Source organism: Rhea pennata, chromosome 1 (assembly GCF_028389875.1).
Source record: "Rhea pennata isolate bPtePen1 chromosome 1, bPtePen1.pri, whole genome shotgun sequence".
Classification (NCBI taxonomy): domain Eukaryota; kingdom Metazoa; phylum Chordata; class Aves; order Rheiformes; family Rheidae; genus Rhea; species Rhea pennata.
This window is the reverse complement of record NC_084663.1, coordinates 40258264-40284303: the sequence shown is the minus strand read 5'-3', so window position 1 is coordinate 40284303 and position 26040 is coordinate 40258264. Positions and strand designations below refer to the sequence as shown.

The window sequence follows — 26040 nt, the reverse complement described above, 5'->3', positions numbered from 1 at the left end:
CCATATGCTCTCTAGAGCACGAGTACGAATGTTAGGATTACGCTGGAATTTTTCAGTAGTTTCCTATCCAGTGATTTCTATACCTTTTTATTTAAGGGAGAACAAGATACTAGAGCAGAATCTATGTAAATTGAAGAATACTGTTGTTGCCTCCCTCTCCCACTATTTTCCATTTCCTTATCTCATAGGTCAGCAGTGTTTTTGATTATAGTATGATTTTGGAAATAATGAGACTTAATGAGACCTGCTACTGGAAACAGCATTTTTTTCTTTTGTAATCTTTTGTTTAATAAAACTGATGTCTTAGTTTGTGTGGCTTGTCATAGTAATTCACTGTTTCATTTTAGGTTTAGTCCATATTTTCGAACCAAGGAAAAACTATACCTCAGTTCTGTAACCCATAGCAATATGATTGAGCCAAAACAGTGTTTCTGCCGTTTTGATTTGACAGGCACATGTAATGATGATGACTGTCAATGGTGAGTTCTTTTTAACCTTATTCATCTGATGTAAATATGTAAATTTTCTAGATGTCTGGCTCCAAGACGAATAGACGTATTTTTCATTTCTTTGAAAGGTCTGGATTTGTGGTCCAATGGACAAGTTCTAGAAAAGAAAGTTATTTTTAAATACCCTACTTCAGATACTTGGTTAGGTGGGAGAAAAGTTTTGCACCTAAGCTGTGAAGGAGGAGGCTCTTTAGATAAAAATTAAAACAAATTAAAAGTAGTATGGGCTTGCTAGAGAATGTTTTTGACTGCTTTGTAATTCAGAGTAGACTCCTCCTTCAGTGTAACTTCAGACCATAACGGAGCTTCAGGTAGTAATCAATACCATGAAGCACAATAGAAATGTATCATATGCTACTAACCAAAATAAACTATGTAGTAAGTATTACGTGATTATGTAAGAAAATCTTGTAATACTGGAATTCAGACTTTCTAGGGAAATACTGGCTAAGGTTGCTTCTTTGAAGCCTGATGTTAAATCAGATTTAAAAATATTTTGCTCAACAGCAAATATATTATATAATATATAAAATATATTATATTAATATATAATATTATATATTATATTATAATATATAATATAATATATATATATTATTATATATATATAATATATAATATAATATAATATTATATTAATTAAAAAAACTAAGTTTGTACAAGGACAAATGAATATGAATTGGTCAATAAACTCTATTTGGATACTGCTAACTACTGGAAATATACAGTAGGACAAACTTCGGCTCTTCTTTGCCTTTTTGTCTGAGAGCTTTTGAATCAGCTCTAGCAGTATCAAATCAAACTTTGAATCCTTTAAGCACAGAGTGATACCTGTTTTTATTTAGAACTTTCTGGTTCAGATAAGCCTAGTTATCTGTTTTTACACTGATGCAGCACAGTATCTCTACCACATTGGAGGTTTATTCCAAAGAGTGGGGCTGCACTGAAATAATGAGGACTAGTATTAATTTAGTGATGTAGACTTGAGTTTAGAGAAGGCCTAGAAATCTTTAACAGAAATTTCAAAACAGGCTGTGTTTTCCTTGGGTATCATTTTCCTTTTTGTACATGCTAGTAAGAATCTTAAGCAACTTTCTATTTTGCAGGCCGTGTTAAATTGTTACTGTGATTTAAAATATTTTAATTTCTTGTTTATTTAATTTTTTATTTCAGGCAGCACATGAAAGATTGCACTCTTAGCCGAAAGCAGCTGTTTCAAGATATTCTGTCTTACAATTTAGAACTGATTGGTTGTTCAGAAAAAAGCACTGATGATGAAATCAGCACTGCAACAGGTTTTTAAGAATATATTGCTCACTTTTGGTCAAAGATTGCTTTCTGAAAGGATGGCTTTTATAAAGGGTCTGGGATGAAGGCTTTTAAAGACTGATATAATGTAATGCATAAGATCCATTTCAGACCTCAGAGGTGGAACAGTCTCCTCAGGACTTGTCAAGAATTTTTTTTTTTTTTTTTTTTTTTTTTTTTTTTTTTAAATGTTGCATCCTAAAATAAGGGATTAGTGTGGATGTGAGGGAACAGGAATGGGATCTTTTCTGCTCTTACTCTTCTTCATGTTAACTGCAGGACTGGTCTGTTCCAGTAAAGTTGGAATTGTGTAATAATGTTGTTGGGTTATGGGTAAATTGCCTAATGTAACTTGTTCAGTTTTTGATTTCTGTTTTCTAGGATGTTAATTTATCATGCCTCTTAAAGCAGTCAAAATTCACTAGTCAACATGAATGGTGTTAAATTGCTATTGAGTTACCTGTTTTTATATGTTTATCTGATACACAAATGTTCTTATTTCAGAAAAATATGTTGAAAAACTTTTCGGTATAAATAGAGATCGAATGTCAGTGGATCAGATGGCTGTTCTTCTGGTTAGCAATGTCAATGAAAGTAAAGGTCATAGTAAGTAACTTCCTTGATAACCTAAGGCTGTATTGTACTTAATCTTTTAATTATATTGATACTCTTATGGCTTTGTAACCCAAGAATATTCCTTTTTTGTCTCTTAGTTTGTCTCAGTATACTAAATTATGCTTATGGTAGATTCAAGACAGCAGAACTGTGTTACAAGGCAATGTAATTCAGAGTTCAATGTGGAGAAGTTACTTACGCACTTAAAATCAACAGTTTTTAGTTGTATTGAAACTTGTGCTGTGTGTTGCACTCACAGAATATTTTTGTCTAAAATTATTAGCAGCAAAAAATGTCTTAATCTTGAATACAAAAAAGTAGAAGATAATTTCTACAACTCTGGTTGTTTACAGCACCTCCATTTACAACATGGAAAGATAAGAGGAAATGGAAACCAAAGTACTGGAGAAAACCTCCGTTAGATAGCAGCAGCAGTGAGGAGGAACAGTTTCTTGGACCTATCAGATATGGTAATCTAAAAATGTAGCGTATTGAGAAAAAATAGCCATCAGCCTCTCCTCAACCCATAATTTTTAAAGCTGTCCTTCAGTAAAAACGACTTTTCTTCTTTGGCTTCTTTGTATTTCCTGCATGGAAATTTCCTTTAGCCTTTGTTTTTGAGTGCAGTTTGACCATAATTCCTTCTAAACATATTCTATTACTGTATATTAGAGCATATGTAATTGGAAGTTGGAATTGGAAGATGGAATTTTTGTTCACTTATTGTTGAAAGGAACATAGGGAACCATTCCTTAGAATGTTTCAGCTTTGTCTGTAGACCTAACTGATGTTTCAGAATCATAGTAAGTAGTGAAGTTTCGTATGTTTGGTCAATTTAAATTTGAATAGAGTTAATATCTGGTGTTGAGGTCAGGATTAAAAAAAAAATCTGTTTCAGCATTTGAAAGTTTGAAGCTTGCTTGTGCATCAGGAATTTTCACATGTGACTCATGCAGATGAGAGCTTTAGGTTTTGCTTGCAAATCCTGTAAGAGGGATTTTGAGAGACTTGGAATTGAGGCAAATAATCTTTTTGTCAGACCTGTCTACTATTTAATGACGCCTCAATGAGTGTGACTTGACAGAAGTAGCCTTTTAGTGCTTTTCTTTCTTGCTCTTGTATTTGAAATATAACTACTTTTCTGTGCAGTATGCAGTTTTAGAGGATGCAGAGATAATGATACTTCACTGTGGCTGATGGCCATACTTGAAATCTGTGAAAATCAATGTATCTATCAGTTCATGACCAGTCATTTGCGTTTTGAAAAGGAACTTTTATTTGCAGCTCACCCCACAGAACATAAAGCAAAGGTTCCAGCTCTTGATACTGTGGTGACTCCGGATGATGTCCGATATTTTACAAGCGAGACTGATGACATTTCCAACTTGGAGGCAAGTGTTCAAGAAAACCCCTGTGATGTACAACTTTGGATTAAACTTGCATACAAATACTTGAATCAAAATGAAGGGTAAGTCTTCGGCATTTTTAGATTTGATTTTTGTTCTTTTCTCGTGCTACTATAATCAAATTTCCTTTCTAATGTAAAAACTTTCTTTGACAAAGCCACAACTAATTTATTGCTTAAAAGCAAGGTAAAATAGATCAGATCTCCTGTATGCGGTGCTGTACTTGAGTAATAAATTACACTGGCAGTTTATCTTTAGGTAGGTTCTGATTCAGAATGGAAGTTGGTGGAAAGTAGCATGGGAGAAATAACTGTTTGTTTGAAAAGTGTACAGTCTAAAGTATTCCCAAGGTTACAATGGAATGTTGTACTTCCAGTGATGAAGCAGTGGACCAATAAACTTGAACTGGTTTGTCTCCCCTACAGTGTGAATGTTTGGAATAATGTTTAAAACGCTTGCTTTCATAAGATTCATTACAAGAACAGATCTGCCATATCACTCTATCCATGTAGAAATTGCCCAGTTGAGCACTCAGTTTTTGATTTTATAGTATTTTTTTTCTTTTAGATTTCTAAAACTGTCTCTAGTTTCCGTTCCTCTAATTTATTCTGTGGAGTGCCCTGTTTTTATTGACAAACAAATAATTTCAGTAGGAAATCTGTCCTGATGGTTTCATTGTAGTGACTCACTTGGATTCACTAACCTAAAACAGAGCCCCCCCCCTTTTTTTAAATAGCATTGTGTGAACAATGGGAAATCTTGTAAAACATCAATTTAGCTATATCAATAACTGAACACCCTAATAGGAGGGTAGGTATGTTCAAAGTTGTTCAGGTTACTATGTAATAGTAATTAGTACCAGGTGAAACATGTAAGATAGAACTGGGAAGGCTAGTGCACGAAGTAGAGTACTTCCAGCAAGTGGTGGGGTGAGGAGAGCTCTTTTCTAAATGTAAGTAGCTGGAAAAAGACTGAGGAAAGAAGGGAAGAAAAAGTAATGAAAGGCAACACATCCTTTAACAAAAAAAACAAGCAACAAAACACCCCCAAACTTCAAACAAACCAAAAAAACGCTTCAGTATTAGTTTTAAGAGGTGGAGTGTTTTAGTTGATTGCAGTAGATTTAGGTATTTCCTGAATGTGCGGTGTCAGAGAGGAGAGAAGAAGGGTTTGAGTCTTACACATTAATTGTTTTTGTCTTTATTTTGAAACATACAATTTTCTTTCCTAAGTGTCTATGCAAAATAATTTCTAAAGATATTTTAAAAATAAATACAGCCTCAGAAGCTTTCTTTGTTTTTTATGGAAGTTTGATATTTATAAACTAAGGCTTAGCTATGTGGTTTGCAGTATAGTCAGCTATCTGAGCTAATCTTGTATGACTTTATGGGTGTCATCTCATGATAGTTACCTCAAAAAGTAACACCTAGAAACTTGGAATCAAGGTTTATATATGGTGAATATAGAACATGAATATGTAACAATCTTTAACTTATTTTAAATTATTTTTATTATTTTATTGAGTCAGTATGATGTGAATTGGCCCTTTATACCAATTCAGCCTGAAATTTATGCTTATGTATAAATCTTACCCATTTCAATTGAGTTGGTACCTTATTTGAATCAGACTTTTTTCTTAAACTTTTTTTTTTTTTTTTTTTTTTTTTTTATCTGTAATATAATTCGTATTTTTGGAGGCTGGAAATTCACTGAAGCTTAAAGCTTTATAGTAAAGGACAGCATGTGTTAACTTGATTGACTGTCATTTTTGTTCTAGTTAAAAGCACCTAATTTTGTATTTCATTCTGTATGAATCCTATTAATAAAACCACTGATATAATGGAGCAATTCAGTGGATTTTTTGTTTTTTATTTTTGCAGCTCATCATCTGAATGCTTAGATTCTGCTTTAAATGTTTTGGCTCGAGCCCTTGAGAACAACAAAGAAAATTCTGAGATTTGGTGTCATTACCTCAGACTATTTTCAAAAAGAGGAACCAAGGAAGAGATGCAGGAGATGTGTGAAACAGCGGTGGAATATGCTCCTTCTTACCAAATCTGGTGGACAGTAAGTAATAGGCATGTGAAATGTTCATCTGAGTGTGTATTTAGTACTGTAAAAACCCTGGAGTTCCTGCATGTAAGACAGGAAAAGTGTGAAAGGGGAAAGGTTGATTTAAGTAAGTTAACACAATAGCCTTTTGAAAACTGCAGATGCTGCTCAGAAAATGAGTCAATTCGAAGTGATGTTTGAAGGATATTTGTAGAAATCAACACTTTTCCTCAGGTAATCAAAATCAAACTGTTGCATTTCTTAAAGTGTGTTTTTTAAGCTCGAAAAACAGTCTTATTTTTCCTTAATTTTCTATGAATATTTGATCTTTAAGAATATTTAATCTGATGTTTGAGGTTTAATATAGAAATTTGGTATGAGGCGGGAAGTATAGTATGTAGGGTGGTAGACACTTTCATACAAATTTCATGCATTTTAAACTTTAACTTGGAAACTTCACTAGTATTCTGACTTTTTTTTATATGAAATGTTTCTCTCCAGTTTTTGAATTTGGAGAATTCCTTTGATGGAAAAGACTATGTATGTGGGAGGATGCTACAGTTCCTGATGGAAGGGACAAGGGGAGAAGAAAATCCCGATCTTTTGTCCTTTGAGCTGCTAGAGACTCTTCTGTACAGAGTTCACTTAAGCCTGTTTACAGGAAGACACCAGAATGCTCTTGCTCTGCTGCAGGTAACCTCCAAGTTACTGCTCCAGGAATTGTCTTGATGTGTGTGTTTTTCTGATGCGTGTGACTCCAGTGGTTCCAGCTTTGGAAGAATTGTCCCCTCAGCTGTTTAGTTGCTGAAGGAATTTTCTTAGAGACTTCTGTTGTAAAAGATGTCAGTGTAAACTTCAGATGCACCACCTTTTGTTTCCTATTTTTATTTCCTTGTATAGCTAATAATTAGAGTACTGCTTCCCACAGTACTTCCAGGGAACTGCCTTCATTTTGATTTCTGGTAAACAGTAGAGCACTTTTTTCCAGTAAACAGCCTGTGAGTAGTGTATTGCGTTGAATATTCGGATGTTTCTTATTGCCACAGAAATTACAAAACAGTAGCTCTGGAAGAGGGAAGATGGTATGATACTACTTAGCAGTATTGCCTGTGCTTAAAAAATTGGAGACTGTTACATTACAGGATTTAGTGATCTCATGAGCTCCAAATTCTCGTTTATCACAAGCTTTTATGATGATTGTAAAAGGCATTTTAGGTTGCTCTTACTGCTCTAGAGTTTCTAGATGAAAATGAGAAAGAGGGTAATGACATCAGCCCCTAGTGAAAGGGAGCTGCTGTAGTTTCAGTAGCAAGTTGCTACCAGCAGGTGGAGCCTGTTTGCTACACCTCAGAGTATTTTGGTAAATTGTGTGGTTTAGGGCTGTAATACTTCTTCTTGGCTTCAGTTTAAATAGAAAAGTGTAATACGCTGTGTTGATTTTCATCAAAGCTTATTCTAAACACAGCAGTACTGATAAATCTTTCTTTGAGTGCTTGACTGAACAAACAAAAAAATGGAGAAGAAAAAAAAATCAGTTTGCATCAAACTGAAATATAGGTCCGGAGTACATTGCGGAAGAACTTGAGGCACTTCCCCTCCCCTTTCATCTGAAAACATCATTGCAAAAATAGATTAATATTAAAAAAATATGGAATCTGTAGTTGGAAAGAATATTTTGAGGAAGGTTATTTAACCATATTGAAGAGAATTACTTTAACTACTGTAAGTTATTTAGCTACATATGATTAGAATACAATTCCACATTCACATAAGGGAAACTTAATCATGGTTGAGGTCAAGAATTATTAATTCTGTCCTTGAATATTAAGTACCTAGAATATTAAAACTTTTTACCGTTCCCTTTTCTCATTCTTAGATCTTAAAGAATTTAAGTTAAAATATAATACATTCCTTTTAACTTTTACAGAATGCTTTAAAATCAACAAATGAAAAGATAATATCAGAACGCCTTACTGTAAGTGACCGTTGCTTGGCATGGCTGACTTACATACATCTAATTGAATTTGGCATTCTCCCAGTCAAGTTCTATGATCCAGCTAATGCCAGTCCTTCAAGGATAATGAACAAAGAGCCATTTTTAATACCATGGCAAACAATTCAAGATGTGAAGACTGATCCTGATATGCTATTGGCTATGTTTGAAGGTAAGTTTAGGGAAGTAAACTAGTCAGCATGTTGCTCATTTGTTACAAGTCAGGAAATACTACCCACCTTTTGCAATTTCAAGGTAGTGTAGTATTGCTGCTGAATACTTCAGGCCATTATGGTCAATCCAGTGAATACTTCATAGTGATTTGAACTTGAAAGTGAGGAAAGCTTATGTTTTTTGGGGACTTAACGTGCACTGAGTTTTCCATATGTGACTCAGTCATAGCTTTTGCTCTGAAATATGATTCTCTATCAAGCTAAAGATCAGTTGCTTGTGACAATATAGCTTTGCTTATTTTCTGGGGCTTTAAGAAAGCACAAAGCCAAGCTTCTCTTGCCATTCATTTTCTTTTTCCCTGCCTCCTACCCCTGTGCATTTTTAAATATGTCTGTCTGAAAGTTATTTCCCTGGAAGATTAGTGTGCTTACTCAGGAGAGGCAGGGCAAAGCTTGTGCTTGTCTTCAAATGAGGTTTTTTTAGTAAATGGAGTAATTCTTTTAAAGTAGTAAAATGAAAATATTGTGTGAAAAACTATTTACTGCTGCCTGATGGAGTCTTTCATATTGGTATCTGAAGATCAGCACTTACTTGTGTGTTAGCCAGCAGCAGTATTGGCTGCAGATGATGATGCAGTGTGGAAGTACCTGAGGGGAGGTGTTGTATTCAGTACTGCATAATTCTACTTTGCTTCTCAACATAATAAAATAGCCCGTTTTAGCTTTTGTCTCAATAAAACTGCTTTCAGCACTCATGGTGGAAATTCTGCACTTTTAAATGGAATGTATTATGCTGCTATATGTAATGTAGCTTTAACACCATGTTGATAGGATGGGTTTTTAAGCACATGAGGGATGATGCCTCTAGAAGACTTTTCTTTGTCCACACTGTGGTGATTAGTGTTGATAAAGACCTTTTCCAAAGATTGTCATCTTTTGTTTTTTCATAATTTACAAGAACACCATTCACAAAAACTTAAATGCTTATGTATTGTAGATTTTTAATGTTAAAGCTTCAGATAAGTGTGAAGATGCTTGAGGTTAAGAGCTTAACATTTTCTCCCCCCCCCCGCCTTCTTTTTAAGATGCGATCAAAACGTGCACTGATGAAAGCCTTGGCACTGACAAAAGAATAGCTATTTGCTTTCCTCTCTACAGAAATATGCTAGCTTTGTTGAAGCTTCTTGAAAGGTAATTTGTTTTTAAACATACTTTTCACTTAAGAATAATCTTTTTCTAGTCTTTAAATCTTACCTTTACCTTTATTTGAGGTGGGAGTCTGCTATAGAACTTTGTAGATCGTTGTTGGAACTCTGCCCTAACAACTGTCAGCTTTTGGAGAGTTTGGCCACCTTGTATTTGCAAATAGAGCAGAGTGATAGTGCCTACAAAGTGTGGATTGCAGCATTTGAGAAGAATCCTCAGAATGCGGAAATTTTTTATCAGATGTGTAAATTCCTCATCTCACAGGTAAAACCTTACCCTTTTGCATTAGTCTTCTGGCTTTCATAGTTTGTGTTTTGCTTGTGGTTTCAAAACACTTACCAAATAGATTAAACATTTTTGTAATGTCTAGCACTCCTCTTTATAGATGTGAAAAATAGAATTGACAGATTTTGACATCTTTGCAGGGTAATCAAAGGTATTATATAATATCACAGATTTAGAACCAAGACTGCTGGTTCTAATCAGTGCTAACAGTATCCTTATGGAAGAATAATAGATGATCCTGACAGTGAAACTGTTTTTGGCTTTTTTCTGCTATCTGCCAACTGACCCTGTTAGGTATATATCTTGAGAGAATGAAGATAATGGAGCATTGGAGAGATAGGGATATCACTTGTTATTTGTAGTGCTTAAATTGTTTTTGTTGTCTTTAGGTTGATATCTTGCATGATATTTGTTTTAAATTTTCTTTAAAAAACAGGGAAGGTCAGACAGTATTCTTTCACTATTGCAAGATTTTGTGGCAGCTTTCTTTGAGAATGCCTGTCAAGAACAGAGTCCCATGGATCTCTTAAGGTATGTTTAGAACGTGTTGTTTTTTTTTTTTTTTTTTTTTTTTTTTTCTTTCCATTTTGGGGAAGAATTTGGTTTGTTTTTTCTTTTCAAAACTAGGCAGTTCTAGAACTCTTGAAACTGTTTTTAACTTGGGCATGTTTTGGTAAAGCTTTAGTGAATTATGATTTGGTTTTTTAAGGTTTATATTTGTTACGTGTTCACATACAGAAAACTTTAAAGCACAAAATCTTGGAGGTGAAATAACTAGCAAGTTTAATGTCTGAATTTGGGGAGTGGAAATTCATTGAATATCTATGCCATAGTGTTGTTTTTCTCCTAAAGCTGGGAGCCTACAATTACATGCCTGAAATTCTATAACTAGGCACTTGCAAAAGTCCAGAAAATGCATACGTGCTATTAATTAGGGTACTGTTGTTGCTGAAAATGCCGAGACTGGTCTTCAGTCTGCTGAATCTCCACCTGAGTCTTAGGCACCTAATTGAGAGATTCCTTGAAGTTCTAAAATACACGTTTCTTTTAGTCAAAGAAAAGCAGATGCCTGTGAAGGCCTTTGGAGAAAAACTGTCTGTACTTAAGCTTATGCCAAGTTAGGTGTAAGATTTTTATTCCATTTAAGTTCATTTATATTAATTTTAGTACTGGCAATGCAGTTCGGCTGATTTTTGGTAGATAATTGTATCTTAGGAATTTATGCATTTAAATCTGAGACATTTTCCTTTTCCACATAAAGATTTAAACTTGTAACGTAATGAAGGAAGAAAGCAGTAGTTGTTTTAAAATATGTATATGCATCGAGTTAAGTTATCTAAGAAAATTAGGTGAGTCTTTTTTAATATATCTCAGATTGGATTTCAGAACTAAATTGTATGTCCACATAAACTTTTTTGGTATTTTTGGTTTTGAGATATTTGTCTCTTCCATGTACCAAAGTATTCACATGCTACTTTTCTCTTGTAGGTATCTCTTGAATTTTCCAATGCCAATTGAGTTTACATCACCCCTCTATAAAGAACATCTTACAGATGACGTTGTAAATCAGCAAATCCCGTATCTGTGGCAGACCTACTGGTGAGACTTTATAAAAGTATTTGAGGGACAGCTATTGGGGCGGAGTAAATTGAGTTTTCCACTGTGAAGCAGTCATAATTTGCCAAAGTATGTCGCTTTGGGTTCTTCTAATAACCGGTCTGCCAGTCCTTAGAGAAGTTACCTGACTACTACAGAACAGGGGCAAGTCTATGGAATTGTGAATTGCACATCACCACAAGTTCTACACTCAGGAAGTCTTTTAGGAATTCTTCCCTATTTGGGACGGTGGCAGATGTGTTCATACCATAAAATGATCAGTTGTTTAGACTTCTGTTTTTAAGCCACTTCTAGTGGCTTCCTTTCATTTCTTCCAGCTTTCAGTTGCCTCCTTTTATTGTTCCGTAGTTCCCTACTTCCACCCTATGAACTTTGTTTAGTCCTGATCTCACAGTCTTGACCCACTGTTTCAGCTGTTAGTGGATTTAGTAACAACAGCCCGTAAAAATTGGAACTTCTCACAGATGGCCCTGCATATCAAAGGAATATGACAAAGTGATCTTTTTTTCAAGAAGAGATGAATCATCATTATCATGTAAACATTTTTTCCCACTTTTATGCTTTTTAGTTTTTTTTCCAGCATTGCTTTTGATGGCAAGAATATCCAAGATGTCATACAGACAGTATTAGCTATCATGATGGCAGTTAAAGAAAACTTACTAGTTTTTGATGTTTTTACTGAAATGTTGACTTACGTTATTGCTGAAGAAGTTTACTTCCCTGTGGTCTGAGTTTGCCATCTTCAGAAGTAGCTATTTGGCTTTTCAGACAAGTAAAAGAGCAAAGATGAAAATAATCCTTAAGATGCTGACTTGAGGACTCATTAGAACTCCCTCAGCTCTGTTACCGATAGCTTTTAACTGATGAATAACTTAAGAGGTATATCATACATTTTCAGTAAAAGCTTCATATAAGGTTTAGATTAAATTATCTTAATACTTTCTTATGGTATTGCCCATGAATTCCAGTTTAAATGAAATTGATTTAGTTTTCTTTGGAAGTTCACTTTTTTAGAAGGTTCATACTTGCAAATCAGAAATATTGTTAGAAGGATGCTTGAGGTCACTATTTAGTCATTAGAGACCTTATTTAAGCTCAGATGCATCTGTTTTTAGGCACCTGATCATAAGAGATAAATCAGTGCTCCTTAAATGAATTCCTAAATTGCTCTGTAAAGCTGGTGGAGAGTTGAGTGCTTCTGCGCTTGAGTTTTGTCACAGTTAAAGTGCCTATAAGGTTGGGCCTGTGTATCTGTCCTTCCTTTTTCAGGTACAGAGGGCAAATGACATCAAATAAATAGTCGAAGTGAAATTATCAGTGCCTGAAAGGATCAAGGAACTACTTTTTACTTGGAAAGATCTTTTATTTATAGATTTTTTTTTTAACAAGATCAGCACCCTGGTGGTTTAATTTCTACTCTTGCTTTCGTAAAGATCTGTGATCAGGAATTCTGATTATCTCTGTGTGACCCTATGCAGGATGCTTCTACAGGTCTTCCTGTGCATCAGCTCTTCCTGCTTTGTAATTCTACAGTCTTCCTCATGATTTTTTTTCCACTTGCAACTTAATTAAAACCTTCCCCTTAGTTCGTTATACCTTGAAATAAGGATCATTGACTGACTGAATCTTGGACAAAAAGTCCATCTGCTTCTGTCTTTGGAAAAGCTCTTAATGTTGGTCTGAGCTGTGGAACAAGTGTTTTGACTGCCTTTGTCATTTTTTTTTTCCTGTCAGGGTGTTTTTACCCCTACTCCTCAGCAGTATTTTTTTCAGAGCCTTAATTTTTGTTGCCACTATCTGATACCACTTCTCAAGTGTGGCTTCTTTTAATATAACTTTGGAATTTACTGTTCTGGAGCTTTCCATATGAAGCTCAAGACCTGTCCCCATTCTGTAGCAGTCAGAGTGTCCTTTTTTAAGGATTAGGAAAAAGGTACTTTACAAGAGTAAAGACAATGGATAGGTGTTCATTTCTATTTAAAAATTGTACTTAAACTGTGCAGTTTCCGTATTCTGTATTACCTGCAGTGTGTTACTTACCCGTTTAATAAGCAGACTGACAAGAGAAGTCTGTAATGCTGCTAAACTGAAAACAGTGTCTTTTCTTACATCTTGAAATGTGAAGTTCTTTTTCTTGCTTGTATTTTTGAACAAGCATTATGTTAAAACTTTTTAAAACTCTATTTAATATAAACAGCTTGTGCCAGTCTCTTCATGCAACTGTTGGTGAAGCACTGGATGCTTTTGAAGCGGCTCTGGGAGCAGTGATGCAGCAGGAAACTGTTCAGAACATTTGGCTGGAGTAAGTTCGTAAGGAAGGAAAATAACTTAATCTTGCAATTAAGTGAAGGTCACCAGAAACATCTTACTTTTTTGTTTTCTGCCTTCCAGTTATCTTGTTTTTATCAATAGCAAAGTTGTTGGATCCAACAATAAAATTCAAGAGTTCAAGCTTTTTACTGACCTAGTGAACAGATGCTTGGTTACAGTCCCCACACGATACCCAATTCCTTTTAGTACTGCTGATTATTGGACCAATTATGAGTTTCATAATAAGGTAAGAATGTTTTCTGAACATTTTTAATTAAACAAAAGGATTGATGTCCTTTTGGCAGATTTATGTAGTTTACTTGTTGAAATAGAGCACAGCTAGCGTATGCACACTGTCAGCTAGGAATTTTTAGAAAAAGAAAAAAAATCTCAGGTGAGCAGTGTTCCAATTTAGTATCAAAGGAATACCTAGCAGCAATGCTTTGAATAAAGGGTGGTTAAGGCAATGTGAAAGTCAGAAAAATTACAGCATGTTTTGGTACTGTATGGATAAAGCTGTTAACGACAAACTATCCATTCTTAGAGGGAAAAAGAACTGTGTGGAAGGGAAGGAAGATAGGGTGGAGTGAGAGAGGTCTGCAGAGTTGTAACATTGGGAGATGAAATTTAAGTTGTCAGTTGTGATCCTAGAAATTACAGTGATTGAGAAATAAAAAGAATGAAGTAGGAGAGTAGATAGAGTTGAGCGCTTCTGAAGATTTGTTTACATAAGTCTTAGGTCCCATTTAATTAACGTCCAATATTTTTTTCACCTATTAAATAAAGGCTGGAAGGACTGTAATCTGTGGTGTTAGTGACTTGACATTAATTACTGGCATGAGTTGATTTTTGCAACCCTTGACGGATAAGGTTTGTAATTGAGATTTCTGTGATGGTAACTCAGTTCAGTCACAATATTTATAGCTTCTAACTCTATCACTTTATCGCAGTTAGTTATGAAATGCATTAATGTTTAATTCCAATTTTACAGGTAATCCTTTTTTATTTGAGCTGCATTCCAAAGTCTCAACATTCCAAAACCTTGGAACGGTTTTGTTCTACCATGCCTACTAATCCTGGACTTGCATTGAGGTATGTGAAAATATATGCAAAACAGACAAACATTTGGCTAATATAGGTGTTATTTTTCATGTAAGATTTGTGTGATGTGTTATAGCAACAGAGTAAGAGTTTTATTTTTTTTAGTACAAATTGCTTGAGGCTTATTGTGCCTTCTCACATCTTTTCAGTCTTTGTGTTTGACAGGATTCTGATTTATATGCAGAAAGGTTATAATTACATACAAGGATTATTAACAACTTTCAGTACTGTGCATGAATGTAAATAGTCAATTTCAAGCGTGTAGAGAAATGTCAGATTTATTAAAATGTTGTTATTCATTAATGTTCTATTAAAAACTGTTCCAAAATACAGCAAAGGAAAATGGAGGTGTTGGTATGTAATAGTGCTGCATTAAGCTTTAACTTGACATTTGTTTAGCAAAGAGAAACTGTTCTTAATTTTGAGAAATTTTATGAATGGAAAACAGTTAATGTACATATTGTGCTGATTCTGACTTAAACAGTATTTCAGAACATATTCTTCTAGGATTAAAGAATCCAGATTTTATCACATACAGCTTCACTGAACTCATCAATGTTTTATTGAATAGGTTTGATAAGTTCCCAGATGCTTGCTCTTATTCCTCAACAGCTATCTCAAATATTCGAAAGCCAGACTTGAAACAACTAGGGGCGGAGGAGAGGTTTGAATTGTGGCATACAGTTAAATGGTTGCATTTTAAACCAAGTGGTGATTCTAAGTGGAGCTTGCAGCTTCCTTAAACAATGTTCTCACTATATAAAATGAGTGGAGAGATCTGACTGCACAGTATGTCCTAGCCTCGTGACTTTACAAAACTAATTAGCCTTTCTTCAGATATATAGTTACCTTACACATGCTAAAAATGAATTTTGCAGTGTACAGAGATCATGGTTTCTTTGATTTCTCTGCAGTTATTCTTCAAAAGTGTTTCTTAACTTTGTTTCCAGAACATACTCAGCTTCTGTTATGTGTTGTGATTTTGGCTCTTTTTCTTCACTTGCAATTCTTGGCTAAAATTAGGTATAATATATTCCGTGTAATATGTTTGTATTTTTGGGTTACTTTTTCTGTTCCTAGTGATTAGAGCAATGCTCCTTTCTCATGAATGCTTTTTACAGACTGCTTCTGCGATACTGGGAGGAGAGCAATGTTCAAATTCTGAAACTGCAAGCCAAGATGTTTACATATAATATCCCAACATGCCTGGCCATCTGGAAAATGTAATGCAACAGTCATACATCTGTTTTCATAGATATTGCTTTTGTTTATAAGGTTTACATCACAAAGGTAAATCTGAAATGTCCTTCAAAATGGGCTTGTACTAGAAGTCTCTTTCGTTATTTTATTATTTAAACAGTAACTGTTCATTACAACAAAAAGAGGTACTGTCACTTCTTTAAATGAGAATTTGATTTTTTTTTTTTCCCTCCTATGGAAGCATATAAATGGATATTATGCAGATAAATCTGAATAATGTATTTACAAGTTGCCTTTATTCAATTATTGACTTCTGTCTCCTCCTCTCTACCCTCCCCTTTATATATCACAATAGCAGTAATCTTCATTATCCAGTGATGCTGAACTGATCTTTTTCTTCAATGTTTGTTCATAATGGGGAACCACTGAAATGTCTTGCTCATGTAAGGTTGTTTTTAAAAAATGGCTATCTTTTTCTTTTTATTATAGATCATTGGAAGTTAGTCAGTTTCTTCTCAAGGAATTTTTAATTCCATTCCACAGTCAGTATTCTGCCAATAATGGCATTTTAAATCATTCAAGAATAAATATTTTTTTATATATTTCTTTTTCTCAGAGCCATTGCTGCCGAATGCTTTCTAATGGGACAAAGAGAAGTAAGTCAACACAGCTTGCTAAAATGAGTAATTATTAAATTCTGTAAAACTTTTCATACCTTGGCTTTATCCAGAGCAATGGTCATCTCTTAAACCCTAGATTTTTTGATAGCTGATAACATTCTGTGTATAGACCCTGAAGCAAATGCTTTAAGTATAAAATGTCTTTGGCAATTGAGTTAGAATCGAATATATTGTTAGTACTTGTGCATACTGTTTGTGTGTGTATCTTCCACACATTGGAACCTGTGGTGTTCTCCCACTTCTATTTTTCACCTGAAGGAGATGGCTAGACCTAAAATACAGTAGAGGGAAGGAAGTATTGTGCTGTAAGATGCTAGTAACTGCAGTTGAAAGGATGGGTCTGCCAAGCAAATGTATTTAGGGAGTGTTTGATCAGTGTTTTTCCCTTCCAAACCCTCTTTTTTTTTTCTTTCTTTCTCTCTCTCAAAACACAACAAATCTACTCATTAGTATTTCCAGGTGAAAATACTTTTATCACCTTATATACAAATAGAAGAATTTCAGCACAGCAATTCTGAACCACTTTTCAGTTCAACCTTTGGATCTTCCTGGTGTTGTAGCTGTCCCCATCAAAATACTCTTTTTGCCTGTGGGAAGATTTTCTGTATTGAGGGATCACGAGGTCCTGCATTTTTGACTCACTACTTGTTTGTGGTGGTTGAGCTACTGCTCTGCCATTATATGTAATCTAGTGTCTTGATACATGTCATTCTTTTAGTAGCTGATTCTTGGCATCCTTCTCTTCTGTCAGCTTTTCTTTTGAAACAATACTAAAGCTCTAATGGTTCATAATGGGTTTTATGGTTATTTAGTTTGACAAGTGAAATCTTTATTCCTTTTTTTTTCTAGTGTGTTTTTTAAAAAAGAGCACCCCCAACTAGCCAGTTACTTAGCTTAGAAAATCAAATAGTTCAGAGTGAAGGGTATAGTTGCTTATCCAACCTTAATTCTGTCTCTATGTAGGTGAATTCTGTCTCTATAGATGGTTTGGTGTAATCTGTAATTAGTCACAGATCCCTGCTTCAGTCATTGTGTTAGATGGACAACATACAAGGCACTGAGTATAATGAGGTTGACTTATAAAATCCCTGCTTTATTTGCTTTCAAAATTGGAAGAATTTGTTTCAAAAATGAAGGTAAAAGAAGATCCATGTAGAAAGTAAGCCAATTAGAATTAAGGCATATGTAAAATACTGTAGCTGGCTTACATCAAGAAAAAAACCTTGTGGATTTCTTCTGCCACCTCCTGACTTCTATGCTTAATTAGACACACAGACACTGCAGTGGTGTGTGTGTGTGTGTGTGTTTTTTTTTTTTTTTTTTTTAAATCGGGGGAGTATGTGCTCAGTTTGGAATGCCGTGATCTCTTACAGCTGTATGTGGAATCAGTGACAGTTGTAAATAATTGAAATTTTTGATAATGAAACTGGATATTTATGCAAGAGTGAATTGTGATTCAAATTTTGAATTTCCTACTGCTGGGGGACCCTGTCATTGATTCCCTTTAGTAGCTCATTTAAAGGATTGCTAAAAGAATGTATAAATAGCTATAAGAATGTGAAACAAGACCTACTTGCCCCTCACTCCCATCACTTTGATTAGACTTGCTACTTAAAATATCAGAAGTTGAAGGAGACTTGAGTAAATATTTATGTTAAACTTCTTGGTCCTACATTTCCAGCCGTAAAATTGTTTCTAAAGAGAAGATCGTCTTGCTAGGGAGTTGCAGACAAATACTGATTGTTAAAGCACAGATAGAGGGATACTGTAGGAAAAAGCCTATGAAACAGTTATTTTCATTACAGGGTTGGGATGATATGCAGTAAGCAAGATCTTGAGACTACATATTGAGTGGTGAAAGAGACATATTGAGTAAGCTGCTTCATTCCATGAACATGATCCATCCTGTGCAATGAATGAGGCAAGAGTCTTGTGAAGAAAAATAAATGTCCTCATTTAATCAATCATGTGCATACACGGGTCAGAATTAAGGCCAGACAAACTAGCCTTTGCTTGTAGTAACAACTTCGCAGCCTTTTGTTTTTAACAGTGAATAAAAAAAAAAAAAATATTGCAACAGATTTTTCTGCTTCAAATCACTGCTTACATTTTGAGTACACAAAGTTTTGCTGACTTAATACTTGTTTTTGTTTTACAGGTCCATCATTTATATCAGAGAGCCCTTCAGAAGTTACCTCTATGTGCAACACTGTGGAAAGATGTAATGTTTTCTCCTTATGTTTTGGTTTGAGGTTTCATAAATTTTCTGCATATCCCATATCCATAGATGTGGTGATGCTCAAGCTCTGGCTAAATCTTATATCTGCTTCCCCATCTCTTACAGCAACTCTTGTTTGAAGCATCAGGAGGAGGTAAAACTGATAACCTGAGAAAACTAGTTTCCAAGTGCCAAGAGGTTGGAGTCAGCCTAGATGAGCTTTTAAGTTTAAACACTTACAGAACAGAAAGCAAGAATCACTGAACACCGAGTATGGTCAGCCCTAAGTCCTATTAAATGCCAAAATCAGTTGAATGATTCTTCAGGCTGATCCATGCCTAAGATCTGTATAAGGCAGATGAGTATTGCTGAGCATATCAAGTCTCCAATCTGCTTTCCTTGAACCTGGAAACAATTAACGTGACCCTCCTCTCTGGATAAATGAACTCCCTGTCTGGCCTTGCTTCTGGGCCCTGCCAGATTCTCATAACATCATGTACGTAAGTATAGTTAATCAAAATGACAGACTTTTTTTATGTTTTCCTTTTATTTTCTATTTTCTTTGTTTTGCTGTTCCTGATTCACTTGACACTCTCACTGATGCCTGAGAGATCTGTGTTTGGGATTAATTTACTGGGCTGTGTTTACAGTAAAAGAGCAAGTAGTCCACTTTGGGTTTTTCCTTTTTTTTAAACCTTTTTTGAGACTTTTTCATTACAGGATTTAAAACAAAAGCAGCCGCTCTTTAAGGAAAGTGTAACTGCCGTGGCCACAAGTATGCTTCTTGCACTTGAAGGCTCTAAGAGGGTTGCTTACTGCCCTTTTCTGCATTGGACTCACGGCAGAGACAATTAAACTTGAAGATTAAAGAAACTATTGCAAATGCCAGTGCATCAGAACCTAAGAGTGGTCAATTATGTGCAATTTTTTTGTAAAGAAATTTTAATTTATAATAAAGTTTAACAGTTTAAAGAACAGTTAATGTTGATCTGTTTTGTATTGATACTACTTTGTAGTATTATAGTTGTTTGTACAAAGATATTTTCAATATAAGCTGACCTTTCTAAGAAAAAAACAAACTTATTTTGATCAAAAAGTAAGAAAATGTGGTTGAACTTTCCATTGTTAATTATGGAATAAGTAGATCTCCAAAAACATTTTCTTCCTGTTGCCTTGGGTGCACAGATGTACCTGTAGTGACAATTCCTGTCAATAGTACCATTTCAGTAATGAAAAGTATGTGATACCGTTCGACATTTTCCCTATAACAAAATGAGGTCCGTTTTCCAGAATCCCTAAATGTGCATTACAGAAGTACTCTGTAAGCCTGTTGAACTAGTAATAGGTTGTCCACATAGATTTGGCGCGCTCATGTTTTTGTCTGTGCCGAATAATACTAAAATATGGCTGTAATACTTCCCACATAAATAACTTTACACAGATGCTATGAGGACCATGAACAGATAGTTTTCATGTTTGAGAATGAGGCAAAAGTCATTGGTGACATATAAAACACCATCAAGTATGATAATGTTGACTTGTATGTGTTGCCCCAAATTTTTTTTCAAAATTTATCTTTAAAACTGATAAACATTTCACGCTTGTCTGCAGCAACACATAGACACCTTAAGTATTTTAGTGTGATGCCATTTTACTCCTTCTCCTGTTATGAAAAATAGCAAAGCTTAATACTGTCAAAGGGCTGTAGCATTAAAAACGCCATGTACACGTTCTACATCTTAGGCTTGTAGTATTTCTGTTACTGCTCGTCTTGCTGTACAGTGACTCTAACAAAATGCCTAGTTTCTCTTTCTTTGGAGCTTAAGCCCTAAATTTTCATCAAGTAGTAATCATAGGTTCTCTGCCTTAATAACTTCTTGCATACTCGGACATAAAGAGGGATTCCCCCCCCCAATGTTCTTTCTCCATTTAGGCCCTTAGTGCATATTGTTTTAATTAAAAATACTCCTGTTTTATACATAACCTCTTGACTCAGTTTGACTTGTCTTGTGACCGTACATGGAAATGACTAATTATGATGGGAATTGTTCATCCAGGAGCTGGAATGAAGATGTATGAGGAAGTTTTATATTCTTTAAAGCAGCACAATTTCATATGACTTTTTGCCGAGCAAGAAACAAAATGCACTGTGTAATATGGAACTGCCAGGAAGAATGTAATATTTCCAGTAGGTCTGCAGTTAGCACTGAAACCTTTCCATGCTTTTGTATTCCATTTATTGCAAAGAAGGCATTCAGTTTAAGAAATGAACTAGGCATTTCATCTGTCCTTTTGTAAAACTTCATTAATTCTTCATTGGGAAGAATGAAATATGCAGATCAATTCAATACCCTTGGTTGTACTTGTCTTTAAATTGGTGATCTCTCCTGAAGACTTCATTTCTACAAGAAAGACTTTTCAAGTCATGGGTAATTGTGCTAAATAGTGGGGGGGGAGAAGATAATTTGAGCTATTCAAGCAAAATAATGGTGATGTAAGAGGAAAAGTACCTTCAGCAGGGAAGCACAATAATCCTTAACACAAATATATGTTGCTGCTACTTCTGTACTTAAAAGGGCAACTTCATGAATAGTGATTGGATTATTTAGATTTTGGTTTAAACTGTTCTGAAAACAAATTTTCACTCTTTAATAGTACTACACCAAATTTACTGCTGTAGTATTTTTCACTTCCTGGCCATTGCAAAGACACAACAATATAAACTAGACCTTCAGTTGCCTTAATTTAGGGGAAAAATAAATGGAGAAACGTTTTTCTCTTTTCAATGGCGACCTACATGGAAAGAATTTTTCAATACTGGAGTAATTTTAGTGCTGAGCAAGAAAATGACCAATTTATGGGAGTGGGATGCAGTTCACTTTTCCTAATAAAGTCTGGTACATGAAAGTTCATTTTTAACCCAGCTTTACCAGGTGCAGTGTTCAGTGTTCTCCATAACTACAACGTGAAGATGCATTAGAAGGTAAGTGCAGAGGGACAAGCAATTGGAGAGAAGTTTTTCAAGAATCCTTGAATCCTTTAGATAAACCTTCCTATCTAAATTCTGAGATAGTCTGCCTTTTTTGAGGGGGGAAATATGAGGATGTTTTTTTTCTACATATTTTTTTAAATGCTTTAGAATACCAAGTAGTAATTGTTTATAAGACAGCTCCTCTTTTCATTGGATTCAAAGATAACCTGTTCATTTCTCTTGACCCGTCTTGGTTAGTTGCATTTTATATAGGAATATTGGGAATCAAGCAACTCTTAGAAGCAGGCTTAGATTAATGTTCTAGACGTCTGGCTTTAGTTCAAAGATCTGAAGGCTTGTAGGGTATACTTTGCTTTTATGAATACAAACCTCGAAAGCTATCTAGGCATTTCCAGTGTTACAGGAATGTTCTTAATAGCAGGGACAAGAATTTGAGAGTATCTCCAAGGAAGCAATATCAAGGAAGAGGCTGGCAAACAAAGGGAAGCAATCCAGGTATGCAGGAAGCAGATCAAGAAGAGGCAAAACAGTGAAGAGTAGGGAGGAATCCCAAATGTTCTAACTACATAAATACTTGCAAATGAGCAGGGAAAGCTTGGCTTTAGTGCTGAGAAAAATAATAGGAACTTGTGTGTTGATGGGACTGACAAAGATATTCTACCAGATAATAGCAGAGAGGTAAGTATGAACAGTAAGAGCGTGCAGTCGGTCACATCATCAGTCATGCAGCTCTTGTTCCACTGCTGAACCTCGCAATGTGCCTTAGAATAGCACTGTAGTCTGAAAGAATGTTCTGCCTGCTGCTATTAGCTCGAAGTGTCTCGCTATTCTACTGCCTCTCCTCATCAGAATGGACAGCTAGTGCTCTGGTGCTCTTAAAATGAGAGGTAGCTGACTGGGAGCTGGTTTGACCATCTTTAAATGAAATGAAATTGAGGTCTTAAGCTTTGATTTACATTAATGTAACTGTGTCATGCTGCTTGTGCCTGGAATCCTGTGTGTCTGCTATTACTCCAAGGTGTAGAAATGAGAGAAACCACACACTGTTCTTAGTGTCTGGGGTGGTGGTATGTCCATTTTATTTTTAAGGGATTCTCCAGATCTCAATTTTCTACACTTGGGGGAGGGGGGGGGAGGAGAAAGAGGACAGTGAGTAAATGATTCTTTTTCTTCCTGTTCTTTCAATTTTATGATAGGTGTATTTGTTGTGAAAGGGCAACTCCTAACTCTAGGCTTTGTTTATACCAGCCTTCCCCCACCTCTTAAACTGTGCATGTTCTAAAGTTCTTGATAATTTCAATTTGCTCTTCAGATTATCTTGCAGGGGGAGCATTTTAGATGTTGAATTACCCCTATCTCCTAGTTCTATGTCTTTTAGTTCCTCTGAAGCACTGGTGTTGCCTTGAACTTGAGGTTGCTTGCAAACCCTTACCTTTCTCTCAAATGTAGAAAAGTAAATTTTTGGCAAAATCCCGATACTCTGATCGGTTGAGATGTAAGCTGGCTTCAAATAAAAGCAGACTCACCAGCAGATAGTCAGTTACCCTCAGTAATGCTTATACTGGCTACACTAGTATTGAACTTCATAGTACTGGGTGACTGTAGCATGGGCTTATCACCTCTGAAATATTTGGCATTAGTACCCACGGGTGGGGTGAGGGGATAGGCTCTGATCTGATGCAAATTCCTAGTTAACTGTAGGCTCTGTCAGAGCAGCATTTCCAGCCATGAAGACTGTAGTGGCCTATTAGCAAACAAATGCAAATACCTTGGCCAGCTGCATGTTAGCAGCTGATTCAGGAACGGATCTGCAAGAAGGATGTTGATAGCTGTAAACTTGACAGTCTTGTTGCCTAGCCTATATATGTACGCTATCTCCTCCTTTCTCTTCCACCACAGTCCATTCAGTCCAATTCCTTCAAAGACTGCAAGATGAACTGCTTTGATCGTCTTTTAGCAAATTTCTAACGCGCTTGGGACAACCTGCTGCAAGTCTTACGCCAGCTCAAATGTTCATAGTGCAAGGGAAGCAAAGACTTAATAGTGATGATTTCTGCTCCACAAACTTCGGACCACTTCTTTGTCTAACTGAGATAATAAACTTCATGTCCAGAACATGCTAGGATCACTTTACTATTTTAGAATTCAGATTTCAGATACTTGGGAGATCTGCTAGAAGTCTAGCAATGAAACACACAAACACAGACGGACACACACATGCGTGTGTTTTTTTTTTTTTTTTTTCCTCCTTTTTCCCCTCTGAACATGAAGGAACAAGGTACTTAAGCACTACTGCACATCAGATGTCAGGCATATGAAATGTGAGCCATACTCAGGCTTGTTAGCTCAGAGTTCTCGGTTTTAGGGGCTAAAGCTGTGGGTCTTAATGTCTAGCAAATTGTTTTGCAGTGGAATCCAGACTCAAACTGCTGTCATTGATTATATAGTTGTATCTAGTTGGTTATTTATCATTTCTGCTCACAGTATTGACTTAGCACTGCCCTTACCTACCAAAGCACAGAACACAATTCATGTTTCTTGAGCCACTGTATCTTACCTTGCTTTCACACTTCATAGAATGCACTATGAAGGTAGTGACATGCTGCTTTTGTCTTTTCTATCCAGATTACAAGCCTTGAGTGAGGAGTGGAAGGAGGGAAAACAAAATCTTGCCTTAACTAATGAATTTATAGGCAGTTTTTCCTGGTTGAGTTATATCAGATTTCAGATACTAGAAAGCCCCCCTCCCCCTTTAAGGAATAATCATTTTTACTTAAGCACTAATTTATACTGAAGCTAATTATAGCAATGCACCAGAACCTGGTCTATAACTGTAATTGTATGCTGATCTTTGATATTAAAGGTTTTGTGGTGAACTTCTACCTGCCAACCCCCTTTGCAGTCACTGTTGCGCTTTCACTGTCATTTCAGTTGGGTGTTTGCGTGGAAGCTGGAACAGGAATGTGTAGGGGAAGAAGCAGATCTTCTATGGGGGGGTGGTCCACACAGCATTGCTGGTGTGTCTGAAATCTGTGTGCTTTTACCATCACTGTTAGTAAGCTGCACCTGGCCCATCATTGCCTGTGTGTTCCTTTTGCCAAGGGCGAAAAGCGTGGAGCCAGGCCAGCTACATTGGCTCTTTCACTGCCCAAGACAGAACTGTGAGCACTTTATCTTCTGTGCTATGCTAACCTTGTTTGTAAATATTTCTTATCTTAGTGTACATAATAGCTTAAGAACTATTTAGAGACCTTGTAGAGTTTTAGTGCTTTTATTAAGGTGTTGTCCTACTCCGCACCCTCCTTTTATACAGTCAGTTCCGCAGGGACTGCAGTTACTGATGGAATGTTTTTGCCTCATTCTGTTCTTCACAGAGATATCCTTTATTGAAGAATAGGGTTAGATTTTATTTTTTTAGGTGATTGACAAAAAAAAATCAGAAGACTGAGGAAGCTTGTTTATCTTGTATAGCAGCTGTATAACTGAGACCCTTCCTCAGAGGTGTGTGGTTCAGGTGTAGAACTGGCCTCCTCAAAATCTGCAACCATGTTCCTTGTCCTATTTCTGCCCTCAGGGCTCAATGACTACATATCAAAAAGTGCGATAACTTGTTAAACTAACAACATCCCACCAAACATTTTAAGTTTGTATCCTCTTCAGAGGAGCTAAGTCAACAGAGGAGAGGGAGGTTTCCACCTCTTCCAAGTTTCCCAAAGACTCAAAATCTCATAGTGTCATTGCTCTAGGATTCTGTCCTGTATCTAGACTGTGTCTGTTTCAAACAGCTTGGTAATATTAGCTGAATGCCTGGAACCATTTTTACTGTAACTAAAGAGCAAGATTATGTTGATATGAAAGCCAGAGTACATCTCAATTTATTCAAGAGGTCTTAGCTTCTTTTTATTTTCCAGGCTTTTGACTGGGGGGGAAGGGGAAATAAAGTTTTCCCCAGTCTTGAAGATCCTCTGCAACTATCACCTGGGGGCTACAGTTACAATCCTTTGAAGGATTAATCGTTGTTTTCTAATCCTGAGGCTCTGAACAACAAAGGTGTTGGTGAGGAACAAATAGATGAGAAACAGGTTATCTGGCTGTCATTTCTTCATCATTCTACTATTTATTCATCTTTTGATGATAACCTTTTTCCTGGATGACGTGATAAATATAATGGCTGAATCTCTAAGTAACTATCAGAATAGTCTGAAACTTCCATCTGTTTTTCAGAGCTTAGTGCTAGAAAAACTATCCATACCACCTGTTGCAGATGGTGTAATCTGTATTTACCTGAGAAGACTGATAATTTATCAAGCATCCTTGTTTTGTTTTTGAAAGACTTACTGCTTACCATCTATATCAAATTAAACACAACACCTCC

At 35.8% G+C, this 26040-nt stretch overlaps 1 protein-coding gene across 3 annotated transcripts in view; it reads left to right on the top strand.

Annotated features, from left to right (window-relative positions):
• ZFC3H1 (zinc finger C3H1-type containing) overlaps positions 1–19648 on the top strand; it is a 41401-nt gene extending 21753 nt beyond the window's left edge. Inside the window, exons 17-35 of one of the 3 annotated variants that reach the window (XM_062584580.1) lie at positions 348–479; positions 1683–1804; positions 2322–2423; positions 2786–2902; positions 3717–3900; positions 5719–5905; positions 6392–6583; positions 7818–8055; positions 9142–9247; positions 9328–9526; positions 9984–10078; positions 11036–11146; positions 13362–13466; positions 13556–13721; positions 14466–14566; positions 15697–15798; positions 16392–16431; positions 18614–18676; positions 18800–19648. In XM_062584580.1, the coding sequence (XP_062440564.1) occupies positions 348–479; positions 1683–1804; positions 2322–2423; positions 2786–2902; positions 3717–3900; positions 5719–5905; positions 6392–6583; positions 7818–8055; positions 9142–9247; positions 9328–9526; positions 9984–10078; positions 11036–11146; positions 13362–13466; positions 13556–13721; positions 14466–14566; positions 15697–15798; positions 16392–16431; positions 18614–18676; positions 18800–18937 (2500 nt within the window). In that variant the 3' untranslated portion in view covers positions 18938–19648. The other 2 variants (XM_062584588.1, XM_062584595.1) reach the window with 2 other exon arrangements.
• Positions 19649–26040: the final 6392 nt, after the last annotated feature.